This window comes from Mesoplodon mirus (genome assembly GCF_964341445.2).
Source record: "Mesoplodon mirus genome assembly, chromosome: 15".
In the NCBI taxonomy this organism is placed as follows: domain Eukaryota; kingdom Metazoa; phylum Chordata; class Mammalia; order Artiodactyla; family Ziphiidae; genus Mesoplodon; species Mesoplodon mirus.
Genome location: NC_138991.1, coordinates 44,878,632 through 44,902,242, shown reverse-complemented (window position 1 = coordinate 44,902,242; position 23,611 = coordinate 44,878,632). Strand labels below are relative to the sequence as shown.

The 23,611-nt window shown below is 47.3% G+C and overlaps 2 protein-coding genes across 2 annotated transcripts in view; one reads left to right on the top strand and one right to left on the bottom strand.

The window, feature by feature from the left end:
* The window catches only part of GTF3C1 (general transcription factor IIIC subunit 1), a 72,379-nt gene extending 53,237 nt beyond the window's left edge, over nucleotides 1-19,142 (bottom strand). The window contains exons 1-6 of the mRNA XM_082645480.1: nucleotides 18,882-19,142; nucleotides 16,716-16,925; nucleotides 13,772-13,948; nucleotides 12,892-13,035; nucleotides 11,125-11,221; nucleotides 5,841-5,964 (exon numbers count right to left, since the gene is read on the bottom strand). Coding sequence (XP_082501606.1) covers nucleotides 5,841-5,964; nucleotides 11,125-11,221; nucleotides 12,892-13,035; nucleotides 13,772-13,948; nucleotides 16,716-16,925; nucleotides 18,882-19,102 — 973 coding nt within the window. The 5' untranslated portion in view covers nucleotides 19,103-19,142. The remainder of the gene's footprint in view (nucleotides 1-5,840; nucleotides 5,965-11,124; nucleotides 11,222-12,891; nucleotides 13,036-13,771; nucleotides 13,949-16,715; nucleotides 16,926-18,881) is intronic.
* Nucleotides 19,143-19,375: 233 nt separating this feature from the next.
* KATNIP (katanin interacting protein) overlaps nucleotides 19,376-23,611 on the top strand; it is a 198,147-nt gene continuing 193,911 nt past the window's right edge. Inside the window, exon 1 of the mRNA XM_082600399.1 lies at nucleotides 19,376-19,390. Coding sequence (XP_082456525.1) covers nucleotides 19,384-19,390 — 7 coding nt within the window. The 5' untranslated portion in view covers nucleotides 19,376-19,383. The remainder of the gene's footprint in view (nucleotides 19,391-23,611) is intronic.

Below are 23,611 nucleotides of genomic sequence, written 5' to 3'. Positions count from 1 at the left end.
TCACGCCCTAAGACAAGCCATCAGAGCCAAAGGTCTCTCTGGCTAACTGTGCAAGGCAGTGCGGGTCCTGACAGTAGCACACACGGGGCTCACACAGGTTTAGGAATCTGTGGAAACGGCCTCGGTCTAGAGGTTCAGTCACCCTTCAATACCTGCTCACCTGTAGGCCAGCCCTGTGCTCACAGGTCCCAGCACTTGCCTTCGGGCTCTTCCAAGCGTGGGGAGGCTTCCCTCCTCATCCCTCAGTCATACCACAGAAAGTTCTCAAAGGACAATGCCGCCAGTCCCTCACCTCCGAGGCACATCCACTGTAGCTTGTCCCCCTCTCATTCTCCAGAATTCTGCCCCAGACCTCACCGCCCTTCCCCCTGTTCCCAGCCTGCTCCTTCCACCCCACAGACCGGGCAGGCCCATCTCCCTGCTCAGGGGGGTTGATGGAGCGGCCAGCAGGCTTGAGCCCGTGTTCCCTCCTGGGGGGGACACAGAGGAAAGGACTCTTTTCCCACAAGGGCACCCTCCAGGTGCCTGTGCCCCCTCAGGAGATCTGCCTCCACCCCAGTGAAGTCACCCAAGGCCCAGAATTTATGCCATTGAGGATTCTACCCCTTTCTCAACTCTTTTAAGTTCCTGCCTTTAATAGTTTTTGCCATATTAAAAGGTCTGTTTATTTTATTCATCTTAATTTTTTTTTTTTTTTTTTTGCGGTACACAGGCCTCTCACTGTTGTGGCCTCTCCCGTTGCAGAGCGCAGGCTCCGGACGTGCAGGCTCAGCGGGCATGGCTCACGGGCCCAGCCGCTCCGCGGCATGTGGGATCTTCCCGGACCGGGGCACGAACCCGTGTCCCCTGCATCGACAGGCGGACTCTCAACCACTGCGCCACCAGGGAAGCCCTATAACTGATTTTTGTTTATTGATCTTGTCCTGCAATCCTGTTGAACTTGTTTTCTATTTTTGAAAAGTCACAGGGCAGCAGCTTGGGGGAAGAGTCCACACCATAAACAGGGAGGTATAGACACTAGAACTACCCCATCCTCTTCACAGCTGGACTCACCTTGCCACTGAACCTGGGAAACCTGCTAAATGCCTGTCTCAGTCATTAGCTCTAGGGAGCCCGACTTCTGTCAACTGCTTCCGACTGTGATCCTTTTCCGAGGGATTACAAAGTTAACTTCTATTTCTCTTCCCTTCTGTTCTCAGCACAACTTAATAAACATGGAATGACTGCTAAACACTTGAAGAAAATAATTCAAATTTGCAAAACACATCAGTTCAGGTGACTGTTTTCATTACCAAGATATTTTTGCCTTTTGCAAAACAGATCACTGCAGCTTTCTGTAACACATTTGAAATAAGCTGAAATCCAAACTCTTTGTTAACGGCCTTTTAGAAACACTCATATATATCCAGGCGCACCTGCAAATTTACATGAAGCAATACATCATCTTTATTTATTATTTAAGTCTTGTCTACTCCATAACAGCTTGGAGGGAAGGTTTTATGTTAATTTTGCAAACTGGGAAGACACAGCTCAAGGCAAGAAAAGACTAAAAAGCTGTGCATTCATCCCTTGTCTCCTGCTCGAAGAAAGTCACTGAAGGGGCACCTAATTAAATTAAATTGGGTAAACATTTACTTAGCACCTACTCTGTTCCCAGTAGACAATGCAGACAGTAAGGACAGAAAGTATGTGAGGGGTGCGGCCGCCACCCTCAAGGAGGGTGGCTTAGTTGGGAAAAAGTCACACAGATAAATAGCTGAGACACAGCGTGGCAGGCCTGTCCATGAGCCTAAAGAGCTGAGAGGTGGTGACCAGACCACGCGGGGATAAGACGAGCCTCCTGAACAGTCAGAAATGGGCTCACTGCGCGTGTGCCGTGACAATCTAAAAATGCTGACTGTCATCTCATCGTCTTATGTATTTGCCCTCTTAATCTCACCACTGACATCCTTAGTACCCAGTCTCTGAGTCGTGCCGACCCTTCTTCCCAGCACTGGGCCTCCAGAAAACTAGGACCGCTCATGGTGTGATGAGGACACACCTTCAAGGGTTAGGCAGACGACACACCCAGACTGAAGCCAGCTGCGGGTTAAACAGCAGCTGAATGAATGGGGAAGGTGGGTTCCCTCAACAGAGGGTGGCACACCTCTCTGCCTCACCAATTGCTATTAAAGAAATGCAGTTCAATGTTGCCTAGTTTTATTTCTATAGAAAAGTTGAAAGGCTGACTTTGTAGGTGAAATTTCTGATTTTTAAATGCCAACAACTACAATGAAAACAAACACCATGAGGCCAACAAAATACACTGCCAGATGTGGCCCAAAGGCCCTGCTCTGTGTACACTGTCGCCTATAAGCTCCACGACACTCTGGAAAGATATATATTATTATTCCAGATAATCCTGATGAGGAAACTGAGGCAGAGAGAGGTCAAAACTTGCTGAAGGACTCCCCAACAGGAAGTGACAGGACAAGAATTCTAACCCAGGCTGTCTTACATCAAAAGTCCATTCAGGTGTGATAGTCTCAAGGGGCTAGTTTGAATTTCCAAGGACCTCAAGCCATGGAGAAGCCCAGCAAAAAAAGTTATTTAAGGCTATTTCTTTCTTAATTTCTCTTTACTCTAAAAAAATTACTCATCTGCTTATTTTTAATGCCTTTCTTTCAATAAGTCAGGAAATAAAAATGCTTATTAGATCCACAGGTCATGATATTTTAAGCATTCAGATAATCCTATTTCCAAGTCAAATGTTAGGTGGGAATCCCCAGCACACCTCTCAGTTCCTGAAGCCTTTTCTTCCCTGCCTCAGGACCCAGCGGAACTTCCTGGTTTCCTGTCTACTTAAAGGCTGATGCTCCCCACCCCTTCCCCTGAGGAACTCCAGTCATTCAACCAGTTACACATCTACTCAGCACTTAAGACACTCAAAGATGAAGTCTCCTCTTGGGGGGCTTTCCTACCTCCCTCCTATAAAAGGCAGGGGCTCCTGCCTTTTATACACCTGTTGTGTGGTAATATCTCTGTGTTACCATCTCCTCCACAAGACTTAGGGAAGTCAGACAGGGTGGGCAGTGATTCCATTAACTAAATGAGGAAGTAAAGGAAGAGACACAGCTCCCTCAGACTGGCAGCTCGGTCACTCGGCAAGCATACCACCTCCCTCCTGCAGGCACCAAGCCAAGTGTTGGGGAGGCCGTGGTCTGTCCTCAGCCAGCAAACGTTCTCTGGAGCTGTTAGTGAGGCCAGTCTCCACAGGTTACTTGCTATGCCCACATAGTCAAGCACATAGGCCTTAAGCTTTTTAAAATTACACACCTTTTAGTTTTACTTGGCGTTAATAACTTTTTTCCATTTGCTTGGTTTTCTCTGTACCCATATCGAATTCACACTCAGACTCTCTGCTAACATACAAATTTCCCTTCACACATTCACAGGCACTAAGCAACTGATCCTTTGCATGGACTTCCATCCCCCACCCCCCACGTCTGTCATCATGATTTCCCTTCATCATCTCTCCAGGGTTTCCATTGTCCCCCCTCTTCCTGGACCCCATGCTTTCCTGTCTCTTGGCTTAGCCTGTTATTTGATGGTGTACATCCTCCTGTAGCTTCCTAAAAGGGAACTTGGGAGATCAGAGATGAATTGTTTCCAATCCGCATGTATGAAAATGTGTGAGGTCCTTATTCTCACACCTCATTGACTGGAAGATTCCAGGGTGAAAGTCCATCCCCTTCAGAAAGTTGATGGTGTTGCTCCAAGCTCTCTAGCTTCCATTACTACTGGGAAGTCTGATGTCTCCTCTCTGGAGGCTCTTCAAGCCCCAGACTTCTGAAGTCTCAGGCTGTTGGATCTTGGTGTGGGTTTCTTTATGTTCATCATGCTAGACATCTGCTGGGTCTTTTGATCTAGAACTTAACATCCTTCAGATCTGGGAAAATTCCATGTCATTTAGCATCATCTCCTCCTTTCTACTCCCTTGCACACACACTCCCTCCCCCTACTGTGAACTTGAACTCCTACTGTGTGGACATTGGATCTTTTAGGCTCAGCTTCTTATTTTCAACTTAAACTCTCCTATTTCTATCCCTTTTGAGTTTTTGTTCTTTACAGGAGATTTTCTCAACTTTATCTCACTATCTTTCCTTCCACCAAATCTTTTTGCAATAGTCGTATTTCTTTTATTTCCAAGAGCTCTTTTTTATTTTCTGCATGTCCCTCCTTTATAGCCTCTTGCTCTGGTTTCATGATGCAGTATCTTCCTTCTCTCTCCTTTCCTTTTCTTCTGCTCCTCACTTTGTTTCTATTCCCTAAGTTAGTTTGTTTCTCTTACATTCATGTTAGAGTTCTCAAATGCTTGGTGAAAAGTTAAAATGCTTCATTAAGATACTGCTGTACATTAAAAGTCCTGTGTTTTGCAGGGTCGCGAAGAGAAAGGGAGAGGCTGCCATTGTGTGGGCTTCCATGAAGGGTGAGCAGGCAGAGGCTGGCTATTTTGCTAGGAAACCCCTAAATTTCAGGATCTAGAAGACTTTTCTCTTGGACTGGTCAGTTTCTGCAGAAAAGAAGCCTCCAGCCTCTGGCCTTAGGGACTGTAAGCCTGGCTGCCAGTGTTTTAGGAGCCACAGGGGGAAAGGCAGTGAAGACTCCTACCTCATTGTGTATAGAGATTATCTCATACCGCCTGTTATCAGCACTGTACCCTGTCCCCAGCTGCATCTCATGTCTGAGTCTCAAAAGCCTCCAGTGCATCTTCTCTTGAGGTTAAGTCCAAGGAATGAGGAATCACTGGAGGTACTAATGAGGAAAGACTGCTAAGCCACGAAGTCCAGACCTCTGTCTTTGTGGGAAAGGGCTTGTTACCTGGCTATGCCAAGTAGGGGAGGGGACCTGGGGGTGCAATGGCTCTTCACAGGCTATAAACCAATCCTCTTGTCTCTAGCCCCATCCAAACTGGTGCTTTCAGAGGTCCCTGGTTTATTTCAGGCTTGAGGTGTCCACTCTTGGCTACTGCCCCGCACAAGCATTCAGCTTTCCCAGTCTGCTCGGTCAGTTACCGTTTGTACATCTGCCTTTGAGCACAAAAATGTAGACAACTCTCCCTGCCGTCACTTCCTGTCCTATTCTCTTTGTACTTGCAGGTTTATTCCTTTTACAGCCTATCATCACTAGGAAGGAGTTGGAAGAGTGCAGAAAACCACATCTATTCCTTCTGTCATCTTTTACTGAAAGCTCTGACCCTAAGATTTTTAAACTTTGGTTAATCAGGAGGGGTTAAACAGCATGGGATAAAAATCAAGAACTGAGAAAAATAAAGGACTAAGGAAGGTTTTTAAAGTTTCATAGTCTACTGTCCCTAGTTTAACTTTCTTAGAAGGTTCAAATCCCACCTCCACCACTTCCTGATTGCTTAACCTCATATAAGTTACTTATCATTTTTTAACTTTAATTTTCTTACCTGTAAAATGGTAATAATACCACCTACTTTGCAGGGCTAGAAAATGCAATCATGCAACACACAGATCAGGTACTTAAAAAATACTGGCTTAGCATAAGAAGGAAAAGATAAATTTCGGTTTCTGGACACCAGGAATGGGAGATTTTGGAGGGACATCCACATAGAGGTGTTTGCTGGGAGTCAGAAAGGGTTTCATTCAGCAAACGTTTCCTGAGCGCTTTTTATATAGAAGGTCCTGGGCCAGGCGCTGAGGAATAGAGTTGAAAAAATAACGTGAAATCATCCTACCTCAGGGCAGAACGTGGTAAGAGGGACAGGCTGGCACTTAGAGGGGAGAAGTGAAAACTGTCTGTGCAGCCCAGGCAGGAGCCAAGACTGCCTTTACCTTTCTTGGTCTTGCAAGGTCCACGTTCAGGGTGGATCTCTTGTAAGGGAAGAGGCACCACCTTGGCCAGCCCCGCGTTCAGCATGTACTGGTACAGACGCTTAAATGTCCTCTCGCACAGCCCCTGCAAAATTGAAACACTGCTGTTAGGTAGAGCAAGGTGTTTGAAACTACTGGAGAGTCATGTAAACGAACAAGTGGGGACCTGAGTTAACTGACGATCTTGAATGAGGAAACACTGGAGGCACTAATGAGAAAATACTGCCAAGCTACCTTGTCCAGGGAACAAAATGAGTCTGCAGCAGCATGTAAACCATCCATTTGATTATGAGTTGGGAAAGAGATTTCCCTAAAAAGATCCTGAAAGGATACACCTGAAAAGGGTGAGAATGAGGCAGATGGGGGCAGACTAGAAGATTTTCACTGTATACCTTTTCATATTGTTTTGGTTTTGTTTTGTTTTGTTTTGTTTTGTGGTACGCGGGCCTCTCACTGTTGTGGCCTCTCCCGTTGCGGAGCACAGGCTCCAGACGCGCAGGCTCAGCAGCCATGGCTCATGGGCCCAGCCGCTCCGCGGCATGTGGGATCTTCCCGGACTGGGGCACGAACCCGTGTCCCCTGCATCAGCAGGCGGACTCTCAACCACTGCGCCACCAGGGAAGCCATTTTGGTTTTTTTTAAACAAGTAAGCGTATTATTAATTATTAATAGAATATATATACATACGTACACACACCTCTCACAGGCAGTGGAAGAGAAAAAATTAAAGACCTTTAAAAAAATTTAGTCTATCTGTGAAGTTACAGCAAAATGAGGATGCGTACATCCACCCCGTCACTCATGTTTCTGCGAGGAGGCAACACAACCAAAATGACCCCAAGGCTCCTAACTGTCGAGGTTACCAACGAGCAGCCTCCAGTGCAGGCCGTGTTTTTTCATCTACACGTTTTTTTTTGAAAAAAGTAATTTACTTGCCAACATTGAAAAGTGAGAGAGTTCATGTTAAAAAAAAAAAAAAAGATTCTGGCTTCTCTTGAAAAACAGGATCTGGCAACAAATCCTAGGCCTGCGGTTCCTCCCGGCATCAGCCAGTGGGAGGTGAGGACTGGCGGTTCCCTCCAGACAGGCACGCCTGACCTGGATGCCCTGGCCTCCTCTGCCCATCAGACCCCTTACATGGTGAGGCCGAAGGTCAGTTCCTGTTTATCACCATTTTTGTGCTGCTTTTCTCTCATGATAGTTAAGAGGAAAGTTGAATAATTCTTGAATCCATACTGATAAAAAAAAAATTTTTTTTTTTTTTGCCCACGCCACGCGGCTTGCAGGATCTCAGTTCCCCGACCAGGGATTGAACCCGGGCCACAGCAGTGAACGCTGAATCCTAACCACTAAACCACCAGGGAACTCCCTCAAAAAATTATTTTACACTTGGCCTATTTCACTAATCCATACCACCCTCCTGGCCACTACTAGCATTTGATTTTGCCACCACTGGAACAGCCGGCCAGGTTACCACCTGAACAGCAGGAGGCACTGGTGACTAAGAGTGGTGCATGGCACCTCCCAGGTTTCCTCTTACACTCCAGGGGTGGAGAAAGGCAGCATATGTCTGAGGGCTGTTGCCACCACCCACGTACGTGTGATCACCTCTCGGAGGAGCCCGTACGCTAACTGTTGGGCAGCAGAACATATTGTTATCAAAGAAATACAGACAACTCACATACGGCTCACTTAACCCGCTGGCTGCTAGATGGCACCTCTTGTTAATCCAGCCGTGCCCCCAGCGTCGTGGAAAGACCCTATGGAAACGCATCCATCAAACCCTAGCCCTCAACATATGGTCCTGAGCCCTGGACCATCCTATGGGGGGCTGCCATCGAGGACTCACATAATCTGCCCAGAGGATGGAGGATGACATAGTCCTTCCCTTACGGGGGGGCTACCGTTGAGGACTCACACAAACTGCCCAGTTAAAGAAAGTGGCCTTCCCCACTCCCCCCAAAAAGACAGCATCCATATTCATGGCGTCCACCTCATCCAGAGGTTAATTATTCACTAAATCCTGCTCAGCCTTCTCTGACCCCTATTTCCAGCTGCTGACTAAACATCACCAAGTCAAAGTCCCAGAAGATCTTCATACTCAATAAATCCTAAAATCAAATTTGTCATGTGCCTCAATCTCAGGCAAACTCATTCCTCTTTCTGAACTCATTCCTCTTTCTGAACTCTCTACTGTCATTGTACACTCATTCAACAAATCTGGGCTCAGCGTCTCCGTGGGCCAGGCCGTCCTCTTGGTGGGGGGTTGGCAGGTGCAGTCCCTGCCCTCAGGAGCCCGCCCTCCAGCTCTGGTCCACCCCAGGGAGGGGTTGCCACTCAAGCAAGACAACAGACTCCTTCTCCTTCGTCTCTCCCCACACCCGACACCCACACCCTGGCTTCAGTCACTCACCAAGTCCTGCTAGTGCCACCCCCCAAATAATGCCAACAATTCAAGGCGTCCCCCACCCTACCTGAGGCCACAGCACCCACGTCCCCGCCCTGCCTCCAATCCCCTCCCCATCCATCAGTTCATCTCCCCAACACTCAAACTGCAGTTCACCAGGCTAAAGGCTGAAACCCAAGTCCTCAGCCTGGCACTCGAGACCTTCCTTATCTGGCTCCAACTTTCCTTTCCAGCCACGTCTCTCACTACTCCCGCCGGGCACGCTGCCGCCTGGCTGCCCCGTGTCACTGCCAACCTCGGAAACAGCCCACCACCTCCCACAGCTCCACGCCTTTGCTCCAGCCCGTCTCCTCTGCCTGAAAGATGGTCTCTCCTCTGTCGGATGTTGACTTCATCTTCAAAGCCCAGCTCAACTGGAACTGGCTCTACCAAGCTTTTCCCATCTCTCCTTTCACGCAACTCCAACACATCCTTCCAAGGAGCAGTCTGGCCTGAGTGTGTGGTCACATGCCAGCCCCTCCAATTAGACTACTCTGCGATGGTGTAAGACTGTCATCCTCGTTCATTTTTGCCACGGTGGTGCGAAACACAGTTCTGACTCCAAACAGATACTCACTAAAGTATTTGTTGAATGAATAAATAAATAAACAGTGTCCTGTATCAGTCAAATCTTGTCACTTAGATCGTCCACAGCGTTGACCTGAGACTGCTCAGTTTCTCTACCCTTGAGTGACTCAGCAGGGCAGAGGGTTTCGATCTTCAGTGTCTGCACAGGCTGGACGAACAATATAAAGAACAAAGCGGGCAGATATTTCTTTGCGCTTGTAGGAGTTTCCTTCATCTTGACTAGGGCCTCTCAGGAAGAGGCCTTATCAGTCTACCTTTTATTCCCCACTTTTGACACTCAGATACTGAGAAATAGTTCTCTCCTCCTGAACAGCAGTGCTCATAGGGTGACAAATGGCACTGCTTGCGTGTCTGAGAGCTGACAGGAGGTAAGGGGCCCGGGGTGGGCGGCCAGCACACAGCCAGCTCCAGGTAACCGCTATCACAAGAGACCACGGGCCCAGGCTGCCCAGAGCCTCTGATATTTCAAGGGAAGCTGGTAACCTAGATTTTGAGGCAAAATCTCAATTTTTAAAAGATGCTAGGTCAAAGTTCTTTTTAACAATGTGCAGGCCGAATCTGACCCACAAGCTTTGGTTTATAACCTCTGCTTTAAAGAGAATTGGGCATACAGTGCATTTAGCAGGAGGGGAGAGAGCCCTTCCCTCAGCGCAGTGAAATCAGAGAGCAGAGCCCCCCGGGGGCAGCACAAGGTGAGGAACAAGAAGGATCTACCTGGAGTCTACAACGTGGAGTCTACAACGTGGAGTCTACAACGTGGAGTCTACACCTGGAGTCTACACCTGGAGTCTACAACCTGGAGTCTACAACCTGGAGTCTACCACCTGGAGTCTACACCTGCAGTCTACAACCTGGAGTCTACAACCTGGAGTCTACAACCAGACTCCAAACCATGCTCCTTTGGGGACTAATTACTATCACCCCCAAATCTTGACTTCAAATCCTACTGTTTAACCTACAGAGCCGTCTTACTTTCCTCCCGTTTTCAGTGCTGGCTCTTTCCTAACTTCTACCGAAGAGGGCTCAAATCAGACCGGAAGCAGCATCACCCCTGTGCTTTCTTCCTCCCACTCTCACTTCATCACTGCCTCTGTTCCTGGACCCAAAGATGAAGCAGGTCCATAACTGCTTTTCTCCCTGTGTTGTCTCTCCTCCTTCTCAGTAGTCACTCTGTTATTTCAGCATAAAACCACTGGGAACAAAATTACAAGCTTGATTACGAAAGTAAATCTAAATGCTCAGATTCACCATTCCACAGGATCTTTTATAGCAGGACTTGGCGCAAATCCCCGGGAAAACTGGAGGCCACCCAAGAGCAGGAAGGACTTAAATTAAAGACTGAGCCCTTTTTCATTCTGTAAATAAAGCAAAGGAAAGTTCTGCTTGTTTCATGGCTATGTAACAGAGAAGAGCCAATTTTGACTCCATGTTGATGTTTCTTTGACTTTAACCTTTGCTTTTCTTGCTTTTGTTATTATAATCATACATAATGACCTGCCTCAGGGAACCCTGCCCCTCTGCCTGGAAGCTGAACTAAAGTGCCTTTGTTCAGCTCACAGGGAGACAATCTGACCCTGCCCACCTGTGAATGGCTGCAGAAAAGAAGAAATTAACATATCCCCTCCCTGATGCTGGCCAAGCCAGGCAAAACTAATGGCCATTTTACTTTACTTCCTCACCTCCTACCCAGCTCTGTTCCATAAAAAAAACTGGCATCCGGGACTTCCCAGGTGGCGGAGTAGATAAGACTCCGCTCCCAATGCAGGGGACCCGGGTTCAGATCCCTGGTCACAGAAGTAGGTCCCACATACCTGCCGCAACCAAGAGTTTGCATGCTACAACTAAGGAGCCTGCCTGCTGCAACTAAGACCCAGTGCAACCAAATAAATAAATAAATAAATATTTAAAAAAACAAACAAAAAAAACCTGGCATCCAGACCGGGAGAGGATGGTCTATGGGGACCCCAGTCCGCATCTTCTCGGTCTGCCAGCTTTCCGGAATAGTCATTCTCCCTTGCCTCAACACCTTGTCTCCCGATTTACTGGCCTGCTGTGCGGCGGGCAGAACGGGCTTGGAACTCGCTAACAGCCAGGGATGGTCAAGTCCACGACAGGGTTTTCAACTGCAGTGCACTGAAATCTACACTTGACAAGGCTCCCCCACTGCGTTACAAATGGATCCAGCCCCCCACACGGGCAGGGGCAGCTCACCAGTTCCTCCCTCAGCTTCCCCAGTGTCTCTGTCCGGTTACTCCGTGTGCTCAGCACAGCTGAGAGCTTCTCCATAAGGATGTCGTACTTGCTCCTCCTGTGAGAAACATAAAACACTTCATTTTTTCCCAGACCTATTGCTAAAGACTGCCTGTTTTTTAAAGATGACAATATTTAAATGACAACATATCAAACTACAGAACCTTGTGGTCTTAGGTCTCAGAGAACATCCAGCCCAACTCCTTGTCCATTACAGCTGGAAAGACTGGGGCTCTGAGTGGTTCAGTCTCATGGCCAAGGTCACCGAGCTAGTGGCAGGGTACAGACCAGCCTCCGGCTAAAACTCTCAAGAGATGATTCTTTAAAATGCCTTACATCTTTTGATCATACTGATAAACGGAATAGTGCCTGCCATATCAGTAAACAAAGGATGTCACAGTCATCAGCAATTGCAGCCCTCCAAGGTGAGCCGGTGAGCCCTGAGGAAACTCAGGAAAGAATACCTGCCATCTAGCAGCCATCAGATTGCAGCCACTCCCCATGGTGGGCCCTGAGGAAACTCACGATGTGAAAACACAGGATACTGGCCCCAAATAGCTTAGGTGCATATCAAATGAATGATTTCAGTGAGCCCAGACTCTTGCACCTTGCCATACACAGAAAAGCGCTAAATTCCTTAACTTGGTTTTCTTTAACAATTATATTTTGACGTTCAGACTACCTGCCCTGGACTTGAAGTTCTAAAAATTCCCACCGAATAAAACATAACTCTCAACTTTTAGATTGTGAATATTTCTTGAGTTGACAATACCTTAAGGTTTAGGAAGCACCAACATATTTCCTTATAAATCACTTGGTAAGAAAGGATAGGGATTATTTCATAAAGAAGTTAAGCTTTTCTAAAATTCAGGCACAAAATGTGAACCCAGGTCTTTATCCTCGAAATACAGTGCCCTCTGCAGTAATCAGGACACCTCTCTGATTCTGAAGCCCTGGTTTCTACCTCTCACTTCACTGGCATGACTGACTTTCCCTTCCTTTGCACTTTTATTGTGAAGTGGATGTCATAATAAATGCTTACAAGCTAATGGATGCCAAAGGAAGGTATTAAAGGAGCCAAGGGCTACCCTAGCTGTGTGTGGGTGGGGGCGTGTTGGAGGAGGGGCAGACAGGAAGGTATTGTCATACAGCTGGGGAAGGTGAACTGGGCTTTAACTGCCAACAGGTTTAGCAGCAGGGAGGGCATATATATGGGATCCAGAGACGCCCACTTCTCCATTTTTACTGCCTTTCAATGAATGAAAGAATAGATGAAGGCACAGATATTCACTGCGTATGAACTAGTACCAAGCTTTGTCATGGCCATTCTGCAGAAGAGGAAACAGTGGTTCAGATAGGTCACGTGATCCTGCCCAAATCAGGAGCAAAGATTTAAACACAGATCTTGACTTAGTCCATTGTTCTCTTCTACCCACAGAACTCTGTCACCATAACAAATCAAATTTGACTTATTTACTTTTACATTCCCAAATTTCACCAAAATGTTAACAGTTCCTATTTCTGGGCTGTGGGGTGATAGGTATCTTTTCTATATAATTTCCAGATTTTCTAAATAAGCAAGACTTATTCTCATAATCCAAAATAGGTGGTAAATATCTTTTTTTAAAAGCTAGTCATATTCTGGTTTGGCCTCTAGGATTCTTAAAGGTATAATACACATGGCTGAAAGACAGAGGTAAGGGAGCATTCTGGTGTCTCACACTGTACCTGTCCATGTGAAACCGATTCAGGAGGAGGAGGATTGAGTGCTGCTGGGCTCCGGTGGGTAATCGGATCACATGTGACTGCATCGTAATGAGCCCATTTTTGTTCAAAATTTTCCTATGATAGTGGAGCTTCCCAGCATCAACCCTGGAGGAGAGGAAGAGAGTGGGCAGTCATTTTGCTTTGTTGGTTGCTTTCACCCCACAGTGTGGAGGACATGAACACCAGAGACACACACCTCCTATCCAGCCAACCTAAGAGAACAGTTGCTATGTGACAATGGCCTTGGAAAGAACAGCCGTGCCTCAGCCTAAGGCACACCCCAGACCCCCAAGAGAGGTGGATGGGGAGATGGGGGTAGAGGAGAGGGGAAATGGAGTGGGAAAGGGTGGCTGGCGCGGGAGACAGTAAGGGTTATATGAGCAAGGAGCTAATCAGACATGGGTCTCTAATCACATAGCAGCCAGTAACTAGGGTTGCCATGCATTCTGGCTCGCCAGGTGGTCTCAGTTTATGCCCATTGCCTTGGCGTCCCTTCTGGTCAGCTCCACCTTCCGCTCTCAAAATGTCTGGTTTGGACAATAAATTCTATGGTCACCCCAGGGTCTCTCTTTCTTTTCTTTTTTCAGCTGCAATATGAGGCATGCAGGATCTTAGTTCCCCAGACAAGGGATCAAACCCATGCCCCCCTGCAATGGAAAGGCAGAGTCTAAACCACTGGACTGCCAGGGAGTCCCCTTTTTTTGGTCTTTTTTTCCAGGGTCTCTTCAATGAGAAAGCATCGTGCTTCCAATCACCATGGATGTGGGGACTGCCCAGGTGGCAGGGCCCAATGATCAGGGAGCCCCAGCATTTCCAGCAGAGAAGCAAAGCATCCCCTCACTTGAAAGCAGTGCTGTGGAGGTCTCGTTGGAGCTCCCCTTGCCACCGGGACCGGCCTAATCGCTCCAAAATGCAGTAGGAGAAGTCGGGGAGCTTCAGGTCGGGGTCACCCTCCAAGCCAATCAAGGCCCGGTACCGCATGTCTTGGGAGGCAACAATGATCAGTTTCTTCCGCCACCTGCAAATCAGAAGCCACCGCAGGAAGAAATAACTGTAATTGATTTTTAAGAAATTCGAAATATAAAAAAGCAGAACCTTAGTGAACCATCATTTCCTGCTTCTTCTTGGAGGTTCACAATCCCCCAGTTAAGGAGGTTTCCATCCTAGAACCACAGAGCGTTCAGGGGGAACAGAGCCAGTCTCACCAGTTCCTTGCTCAGAGCCCTCCCCCTCCGGCCAGGGCCCTCAGGCCATACCCCCGACTCCCAACCAGGGCCTGGCCCATCCTACACACCCCCACAGCCCTGCCCTGCATCCACAACAGCCCCGCTGGTCCTCTGCCCGGCTGCTCTGGCCACACGTCTTCAGGCCACTGATTCTCATCATTCAGGCCACTGCTCAGATACCAACACCTCAGGTCTTCCTGAAAATGCTAACCAGAGTCTATCCCCCGCCTCTGACCATTTCCAGACTCTCCATGGCACCTGGCACTCTCAGAAATGGCCGCTTTTTGGGGTACACATTTCTGCAATAAGCGCCCTAAGAGGGGGCAGGTTGTCATCAGGGTCCCCAAGACATCCTCAGGGCCTAGAATGGTTCTGGGGCACAGCAGGGTCTCTGTAAATATCTAATAAGTGAACAAACTCGCCTACTGAACTGGATGGATAAAACAAACTTCAGAATCAAAAACAGTGCCCTGTGTCATCAGTGGGCCTGCAGCCTGTTGGAGACCAGCCTTGGGACAAATCACTAGTTCCTCCTACTGTCTTGGTGTGTGAAAAATAATGCTCGAAAAAGAGGCCAAGAACACTTCCCAGCCAGGTGCTTCGAGATGTCGCAGCTGGGAAAACTGACTTCTCTGCTGAGGTCGAACAGTCTACGGCGCTGAGGATGGAGACTCCACCCCGGGGCCTTACCTGCTGACTTAAATGGCCATCTTGTGCAGACTGTCTCAGGTCCTGGCCCTGCCAGAGATCCCACAAGGGTGGGCTGGCAGAGAAGCCATCTGCACTCACTCCTTGGCATGGAGACGCACCAGCTGGAGGAGCTCCCTCTCCCAGGGGAATGAGTCACCAAGGGTCCATATTAGAGCCCAAGGGCTCCCAACCCCTCCCACCTAGAGCCACCATCAACTGCTCCCAGCCTGTGGTTTACAGATGCCTGATCGCAAGGCCTGTCTGCAGTCACATCGCTCAGTCTGATGGTTCCTCCTCTTGGCCCCCCCTTGCCACCCAATACCAGATGACTTTATTGCTCCCACTGAACAGGCAAAAAGGAAAAAGAGGAGGAACCGCCCATTGCCATGTCTACATTTTCATTTAACTGCAGCTTCTTTCACATTGCCTGTGACCCATAATTAGTCTTCTGCATAGTCACAGGGTCTGTATGGTCCATCTTCAAAAAGAATGTTAGGCTGTGAATACACGTGACGGACAGAAAGTCTACTTTTCTGTGTCTGTGTGTTACAAACTTAGGACCTGTGTTCTCTGTCTCGAAACAGGCTCATTACGTTAAATTGCAAGAGGTCAGCTGAGAAGAGAAAAGTTTGAAAACAGGGGAGCTGATTTGCTGCTTTAAGACTGTGTTCAGCGTGGTCTACTCCCCTGTCCTATCAGAACTCCAACATCTCCCAGTAGCTGACTCTAGGACTCCCGCCTGAGGCCCACTTTGCTGACCCTGGTCATCACAGAGGTTATCCAACACTGACGAAGTGCCACGCAAGGTACCGGAGATGCCAAGATAAATAAAAACTGCATCTGCCTTCACGGAGCTCAGAGTCTACTGAAGAGAAAGACAAGAAAAGGAACACTTACTCTGGGATTCGATAACTGTGGTCAAGGTCATGGAATGACATGTACGAGGAGCCCCAGTTCAGGCCTATGTGTGTGAAGAGAGCGTGTGTGCAGTCACCAGGGAGAGCTCTTCCTGAGCTAACAGGAAGCCGGGTGGGGGAGGGTCAGGAAGCAGAAGCTGCAAAGCTCCAGAGCCAGAGGAGGGGAGGGGAGGTCAAGAGGGAGAAGAAGTGAGTATAGCTGTTTCTTCCAAGAAGCATGGCTGCAGCAACAGAATCACAGCTACGGGGGATCCAAGGCCAAGAGGTCTTGTTTTAAGATGAACGAGCCATGGTAATGGGCTGACGAGAAAGTACTGGTCAACAGGCAAAAGCTGCAAATAAAGGAGAAAGAGGAGCTAGCTGACAGAGGTGATAAAGAGCACGAGGTACAGGGGGAAACGGAGGAAGAGAAGCATCCAGATGACTGCCCGAGGCAGGGCCAGGCTTCCCATCCCCCCTGAGGTGAGGGAGGGGGAGAGAAATACGGGCAAGCCTGCAAGCTGAGGAAGACGGTGGCAACTAGAAGAGTTCACATTGGAAGCTTCTCCCTGTTCTGTCAACTAGGAAGGGAGGTGGGGATGGAGCGAGGGGCTTGAGGCAGCCTGGGAAATTGGGACCCTGACTGAAGACTCACAAAACTATGGCTGGGCAGCAGAGGACGCAGCCTGGACAAGAGAGCGAAAGGCACCAATCCAAATGACAGCTGCCTGCCCTGCCCAAAGGGCCAGGTGGCCTGTGGACACAAAGGGAAAAGATAGGCAGCACCCCACCCCACCCCCCAGCAAAACTAGCCCCAAGAGGAGGGGAGTGGTAAAGGCCCAGGACTGGCTTGGGGTAGGGCCGACGCACTCTGATGGGCACGAGGGCGGCACGCCAGTTGTGGTGCTCTGACCACACCCCCAACTTAAAGCATGAAGATGCCCACAAGTTTCCCATGATGCAAATCAGTTACCTGCCAAAGGCTTCTACCATCGTACAGCGGGGCTGTAATGTCTTGGTCCTGATGTCACTGGTAATGTTTTTCCTCTCCTTAAAGTACTGGCATGAGCCCTGGATGCCATCTTTATTCTCCAAGATCATATGAATGGGGTAGACATCCTCCAAAGGGACCGGGTCCCTCCTGGACTCCAAAATGCCAGTTTCCAAATCAATTTCTTCATACCTAAGGGGGAGATCACAGATATCAAACCACAGCCCAGCCTCAGAAATAACACGTTTGGCGTGTTCTTCTAACAACCTCTGGCAGAAGTTGGAGAGAGTAAGCGCGATCACCTGGTCGCACCCGTCTTCCAAACGCAGGTCATCTTAACAAGCAGCATCCCTGCCTCTCTATCCCAGACAAGAGATTTTTCTAGGAGCCTCTGAATCCACCCCGGACGCTGAATGATGAAACCAGGACCACCTTCCTGGCCCAAGTCATGGCCTTTTGTTTTCCCCCCAATCCAGTGCCTGGTCTCCAAACCATCAAGTTTGGACTTAATGACTCAAGGCTTCCCTACTTTAAGATGATACCTTTCCACATCTCTCTAGTTATCCCTCTCCTACTTCCATCCATTTTTATGGTTTCAATTATCATTTGCACGTTAACAATTCTCACCATCAAATCCTCAGTCCTGTTTTTCCCCCAAACACTAATCCTGCCTTCAACTGTATACGCCTCAGATTTGATAAGATCAAAACTAAAGTTATGGGCTTCCCTGGTGGCGCAGTGGTTGAGAGTCCGCCTGCCGATGCAGGGGTTCGTGCCCCGGTCCGGGAAGATCCCACGTGCCGCGGAGCGGCTGGGCCCGTGAGCCATGGCCACTGAGCCTGCGCGTCTGGAGCCTGTGCTCCGCAACGGGAAACGCCCCAACAGTGAGAGGCCCGCGTACCGCAAAAAAAAAAAAAAAAAAAAAAATCTAAAGTTATGACTGCCACTCCCCACCTCCAATAAAGTCCCTCCTTCCCCTCCTTGGTACCACTTTCTCCCAGTCTGGGTTCAGATTCTGGGTTGATGACCCTCTCTGCGTCTCAATTTTCTCTTCAGGAAAATGGGGATAAGAATATCCAGCTCCTAAAGTTGTTGTAAAACTTAAATAACTTGCTATACGTAAGGATCTTAGAACAGTTCCTGCTTACAATAAGCATATATGTAAATGTGAACTATTATTCCTCATTCACTATCTCCAGTTCTACACTTCAACCCAACTTAAAGTACTTCTCTTCCTTTGGAATACTCTGCCAACTGGCTACCTAAATCCAACCTTTAAGTCTTGTTTTAGACAGTATTACCTCTGGGAACCCCTCCCGACCCTCACAATATGGCTTAAGAGCACAGACTTGGGAGACAGACGGCCTGGGTTGAGTCAACACTCAGTCACTTACAATATCCATAACTTTGGACGGGTTACTTAATCTCTATCACTCAGTTTCCTTCTCTGCAAAATGGGGAAGATAACTGGGAATTCCCTGGCAGTCCAGTGGTGAGGACTCGGTGCTGAATGGGGAACTGAGATCCCGCAAGCCCCGTGGCACAGCCAAAAAAAGAAAAAAATGGGGAAGCTAAGAGCACCTTCCTCACAGAGTCACTGTGAGAATGAAGTGGGTTCAGTCTCCTGAAACTCCAGGAACAAGATCTTAGAATAGTACGAGGCCATAACGAGCACTAAATAAATGTTAGCTATTATTATTGTTCTTGTTGTTGCTAAGCTTGCCGACGTGAAGATCTCTAGTTGCCTTAGGCTCTCTAATCCAGCACTGAATGAATGCTGTTCTGTAGAACTCAACTGTCTCCAGTCTTGAGCTGAACAGCCTTCCTGCTGCAATCCTAAGCTCCACTTCAGAGGAAATACTCTCTGAAACCCAAAGAATATCCTCCCAGCCCTGCTCACCACCACTCCAAACACACACGAACATAATGGAACATCACCAGATGACCACCCCCCCCAACTCCATCAGACGCCTGGGTCCTGCCAGGCCTGAGGGACCCCAAATCAGCCTTTCTCTGCGCCTCCATCAGACTCCGGGTCTTTCTTCCGCTCCACTCCTTTTTCTCCCCTCCCGTAAGAACCTGGCCCCCTCGCAGCTCCATCAGACCCGGGTCTGTGCCCCCGCCCGCCCACAGAGCCAGGCCGCTGACCGGTCTTGGAGCTGGAGATCTGGTCTCTCCCGAGGCTCCTCGTAGAAGCTGATGCCCGGGTGCGTGGCAAGAGCCCGCCACAGAAACTCCTGCGTGTAGGGCTCCAGAGGCAGCGGGAAGGGCGGCACTCGCGTCTCCAGACGGCTCCAAAGCGCGGGAAGACACAAGCCATCAAGCCCCTCCAGGGCCACCTCGTCCAACAACGACTCCAGCGCGTCCATTGCTACTTCAGTTGGCAGCACCCGGGGCGCCTGCGCACCACGCCGCCAAGGGCCCTGGTCCAGAGCGCCTGCGCACAACGACTGGCAGCCAGGGAGGCGGAGCGGATCCGGGGACCGGAGGAGGAGTTCCAGAGCATGGTCGTGCTGTCACTCCCTTTGGGGGAGGGTTCATTCCGTGTAACTCCATTGCCATTGGTCCGGAGCCCCGCAGTAACCAGGGGAACTGCAAACAGTGTAGAGGCCGCTTCCGGTTCGAGCACCCGGAACCGCCGCCTCTAGGGATGGACGGTGAGTGTTCATGGGCCCCCCCCGGGAGGTCGGGCAGTTACTCTCCCATCTCGCCCGAGGGTCCCCCCGACCCGGGCAGAGCCCTAGGCCACAGACCCCTGGACCACCACTGCCTGACCCAAGGTGGTCTCCGTCTGAGGGAAAGGGAGCCTTAGTGGTCCGGGATGGGAAGAGGAGGCTGGGGGGAGTGGTCAGTGATTTGGTCACTGTGCTGCCTGTGGTTGTGTTGGAACCGCGTACTGGCCAGGGCATCAGAGGAAAGGTTGTCGACTGAAAAATTATTCACAACCTAAAAGTTGAGAGTTATATTTCATTTGGTGGGAGTTTTTAGAACTTCAACCCCGCTAGGCAGCATCTCAAGTAACCTGAGAGAACTGCTCAGAGGAGGCAAGTGGGGGGAGCCCGGATATATAGGAGTTTTGCAACAAAGGGCAGGTAGTCTGAACGTCAAAAGGTTATTGTTAATTAAAGAAAACCAGATATCCCAAGTTAAGGAATTTAGCGCTTTTCTGTGTATGGGAAGATGCAAGAGTCTGAACGTCGAAAGATTATTGTTAATTAAAGAAAGCCAGATATCCCAAGTTAAGGAATTCAGCGCTTTTCTGTGTATGGGAAGATGCAAGAGTCTGGGCTCACTGAAATCATTCCTTTGATGTGCACCTCAGCTATTTGGGTTCAGTATGTAGGGAGTGGCTGCAGTCTGATGGGTGCTAAATGGCAGATATTCTTTTTCTTCCCGAGTTCCCTCAGGGCTCACCGGCTTCTGTTTGAGGGCTGCAATTGCTGATGACTGTGACATCCTTTGTTTACTGATATGGCAGGCAGTATTCCATTTATCTTGGTTTAGGGTGGGAAAGACAAATAGAGGTGGGGGGTGGGTTCTTGTGTATCCTGGGGCGTGGAACTGTGGAATACAGGAGTTGGTATGGAAGTAATAAGCATCATCATGGGGAATGCAGTCATCAGCTACTGGGAAATGGGACTTGGTAAGGGGGATGCGCGGGAGACTCTCTTTCTGTGCTTTGATGTTAATGATACTGTTCAGTGCCAGGAACTCTAAATGTTGTCAAGCAACTCGATAAGCGTCACAACAGTCTTTTGAGGTCAGTGTTATCCCATTTTACAAATGAGGACACTGAGGCTCAGAGAAGTGAAGTATCTTGCCCCAAATCAAAGTCATCAAGTGGCAGACTGAGTAAGGAACCCGGACACTGTCTCTGGAGCTGAATTAGGGAGTTTGAGATTTGAAGGGGATTTTAGAAGCCCTTCATTCCAGAAGTTGCAAATGCAGATATTTGAAGGGGCAAGTCTGGTGGGCTGGATTGGGCTGTGATTAAAAGTCAATTTCTTTTCTGATTAAAAGTCAATTTCTTTTCTGAAAGGGAAGCTTCTCACTCAGCTCCAACCAATTAGTTTCCTGGGGTGCTTCTCAAAATGCCACAATGGCCAATCAGTCTGAAGGCCAGATGCAGCCTGTGGGACATCATTCATCTTATCGGATCCCCGATAAGAATCATAGAATTCTATGATTCTAAAAATAGGCTACCCTGATATCTCATTTTATAAAGGGGAAGAGTCGGCCAGAATCCACATAATTTTTCTCATTATACCACTGTGCCTAACTTCTGGGAAATGTTGTTCTTTTGTGATATCTGCTTAACACAGTGTGGAAAAAAATTTTAATTGAACAATCTGTTATGTGCTTAAAAGACATCTTTGCCCTTTGTACTTCAGAGGTAGTATAAAATGTCATTCACCAGTTTGCCCAGTGGAAAGGTCAATGTAATGTTGCTGTAGAACAACAGTACTCAAATCTTTCTGGTCTCAGGATGCCTTTATGCTCTTACCTCAAGAGAGCTTTGTGTGTATTATACCTTTGATATTTACCATATCAGAAATTAAAGCCAAGAAAATCTTAAGACATTTGTCATTTATCAACTCATTTAAAAGCAATAATGAATGCATTACTTCTTAATTAAGTATTAATAAATAATACTTTTTATTGAAAAGTGGCTATATTTCCCACCAGAAAGGTTAGTAGGAAGCATGATATTGTTTTAGAGTTTCTTAAATCTCTTTAATATCTGGTTTAATAGGAAATAGCTAGACTCGTTTCTGCTTCAGCAACCAAACTGTTGTGTTGTTATTTTGGCTGATATATTTGAAGAAAATGGGGCCTCACACAGACATTTTTTTTGGAACAGGGAGTATTTTAATTGTCTTTTCAGATAGCTGTAAACATTCTTCTTTGATAGTATTCTGAAACTTCGCAAGTGGTAATTTCTCAAAGGTTAGTCACAATGTGGCATCTGAAACCATATTGGTGAACTTTTGTTTGTACTCTGTTACATTAAAGCCCATTGGTCTATCTTGCCCTTTGATTGCATCTTTTACCCATGTATGATTCCGTAACGTTAGGCATTGGTCATTTGGAAAGTTCACTGAGTTACGCAGATCTTCTAAATGTTGACATTGGAAATACAATATTAAATGGCGTGTCATTACACAATATCAAAAAATCACATTCCTTCGTATCCCTTTTTTAAAAAAAAGAGTTTAAGTATTGGAAAGCTATTAAACTCAAAGTACTGGAAACAAGTTTCCTGCTTGTTTTCACTTGAAAGCTTGAATTTTATCATTGACAACAAATACCCTCAGTTGTTTCCTTGAAGTGACATGCTCACTTTTGTATTTAAGAAAATGTCTGCCAGATACTCACGTCTGAATAACTATAGTTTGTCCACTAGTTGTTCATTCAAGTAGACATGACATTTGATACAATATGTGGCTACTTCAGCTGGCAACTTAAACACACAAGTGTTTTCTAGGATCAACTGTTGTACTTTGGCTTATAGCAGAAGTGCTTTATGTGTACTTTGCATTTTTTCACACAAAATATTTAAAAGATGTGTTCTCATGGGTTCAGGTTTAATCAAATTAATTTTTACTGTTTCATCAGGACATTCTTAAGTGAAAATGTTTTTTTGTTTTTTTATTGTCAGCACATGGCACTAAAGAGTATAATGACTACTGATACGGTTTGGTGCCGCTGCCTTGTAGCCACTCAAGCTATCAGTAGTTTTACCTACTGTTGTTTTTGCATCATCAGTGCAAATACCAACACAATGAAAAAGTCTTAGAATTATGATGAAGATAATACTTGTCCTTGGGAACCCCTCTTCCTCCCAGGATCTGTGGAACACACTTTGAGAAACATTGCTGTAGACCATTTTCAAGAAGTCTGTTCAGTCAGTTCTAACTGTTATTATCTCAGTGCTCCTGAGCATTATGGCCCAGTGGAGGAACTTGTCCATTTTCAGATTGGTTACAAAAAGGAAAAATTTGTTCTAAGAAAGTGTTTGCCCTAAGATCAGATTTAGCATCCAAAGGATCCCTTTTTCCTTTGCAATTTTTTTTTCCTTTGCAATTTTTAAAACTTTGATCTCTGCACAATTTTCCAGGCATATATCTATTGGGTAAAGTGAGGCATACTGTGATGAATTTTGATTCTAGCCAACTAGATAGATAAGCCAAGTCCAGCCTTGTTAGAAAGGTGTTTACTTCCTAAACCCACAAAAGCTTAAATGTCTGCTAAGTATCCCTAAACTGGATTGTAGTTTAGTTTATTCCTCCTGTCCTAGTCAGCATAGCTTTTCACAATATTTTTTCTGGCTCATTGGGTTTGACTCAGCACGTTCTATCTGGCTCTGCAATGCAGCGTGGTGTAATATTCATAGGTTTTGCAGACCAAATAGCCCTGGATTTGAATCCCAGCGGTGTACTCTGACCTCTTTGAGCCTCAGTTTTCCTGTCAATAAAGTGGAGGTGATGATGAAGCTTACCTTGTTTTGTGTGCCCATCCGTTGGTGAATCTATTATTGTGAATTCAATGTTAAGTGCATGAATGCACTTAACACCAAGTCTGGCATATAAAAAGCACACCTATGTGGTAGCTGATGCTGTCATTACCTGCCAACGTGCAGACTTCTTCTGCATTGCTGACAGAAGAGGAAGGAGGGAATATGGTGAAGCTCTCTAACAAATAATAATCTTTGCAATTAGCTCACTCTGTTTAAAAGAAAACCCAGTGTTTGACATGGTTTATTTACATGAAAGTAAATTGGCAATGTGTGAGTCTCCTGCCTGTGTTTATTTACATGAAAGTAAATTGGCAATGTGTGAGTCTCCTGCCTATGTAAATGTTCATCTTTATGTCAAAGT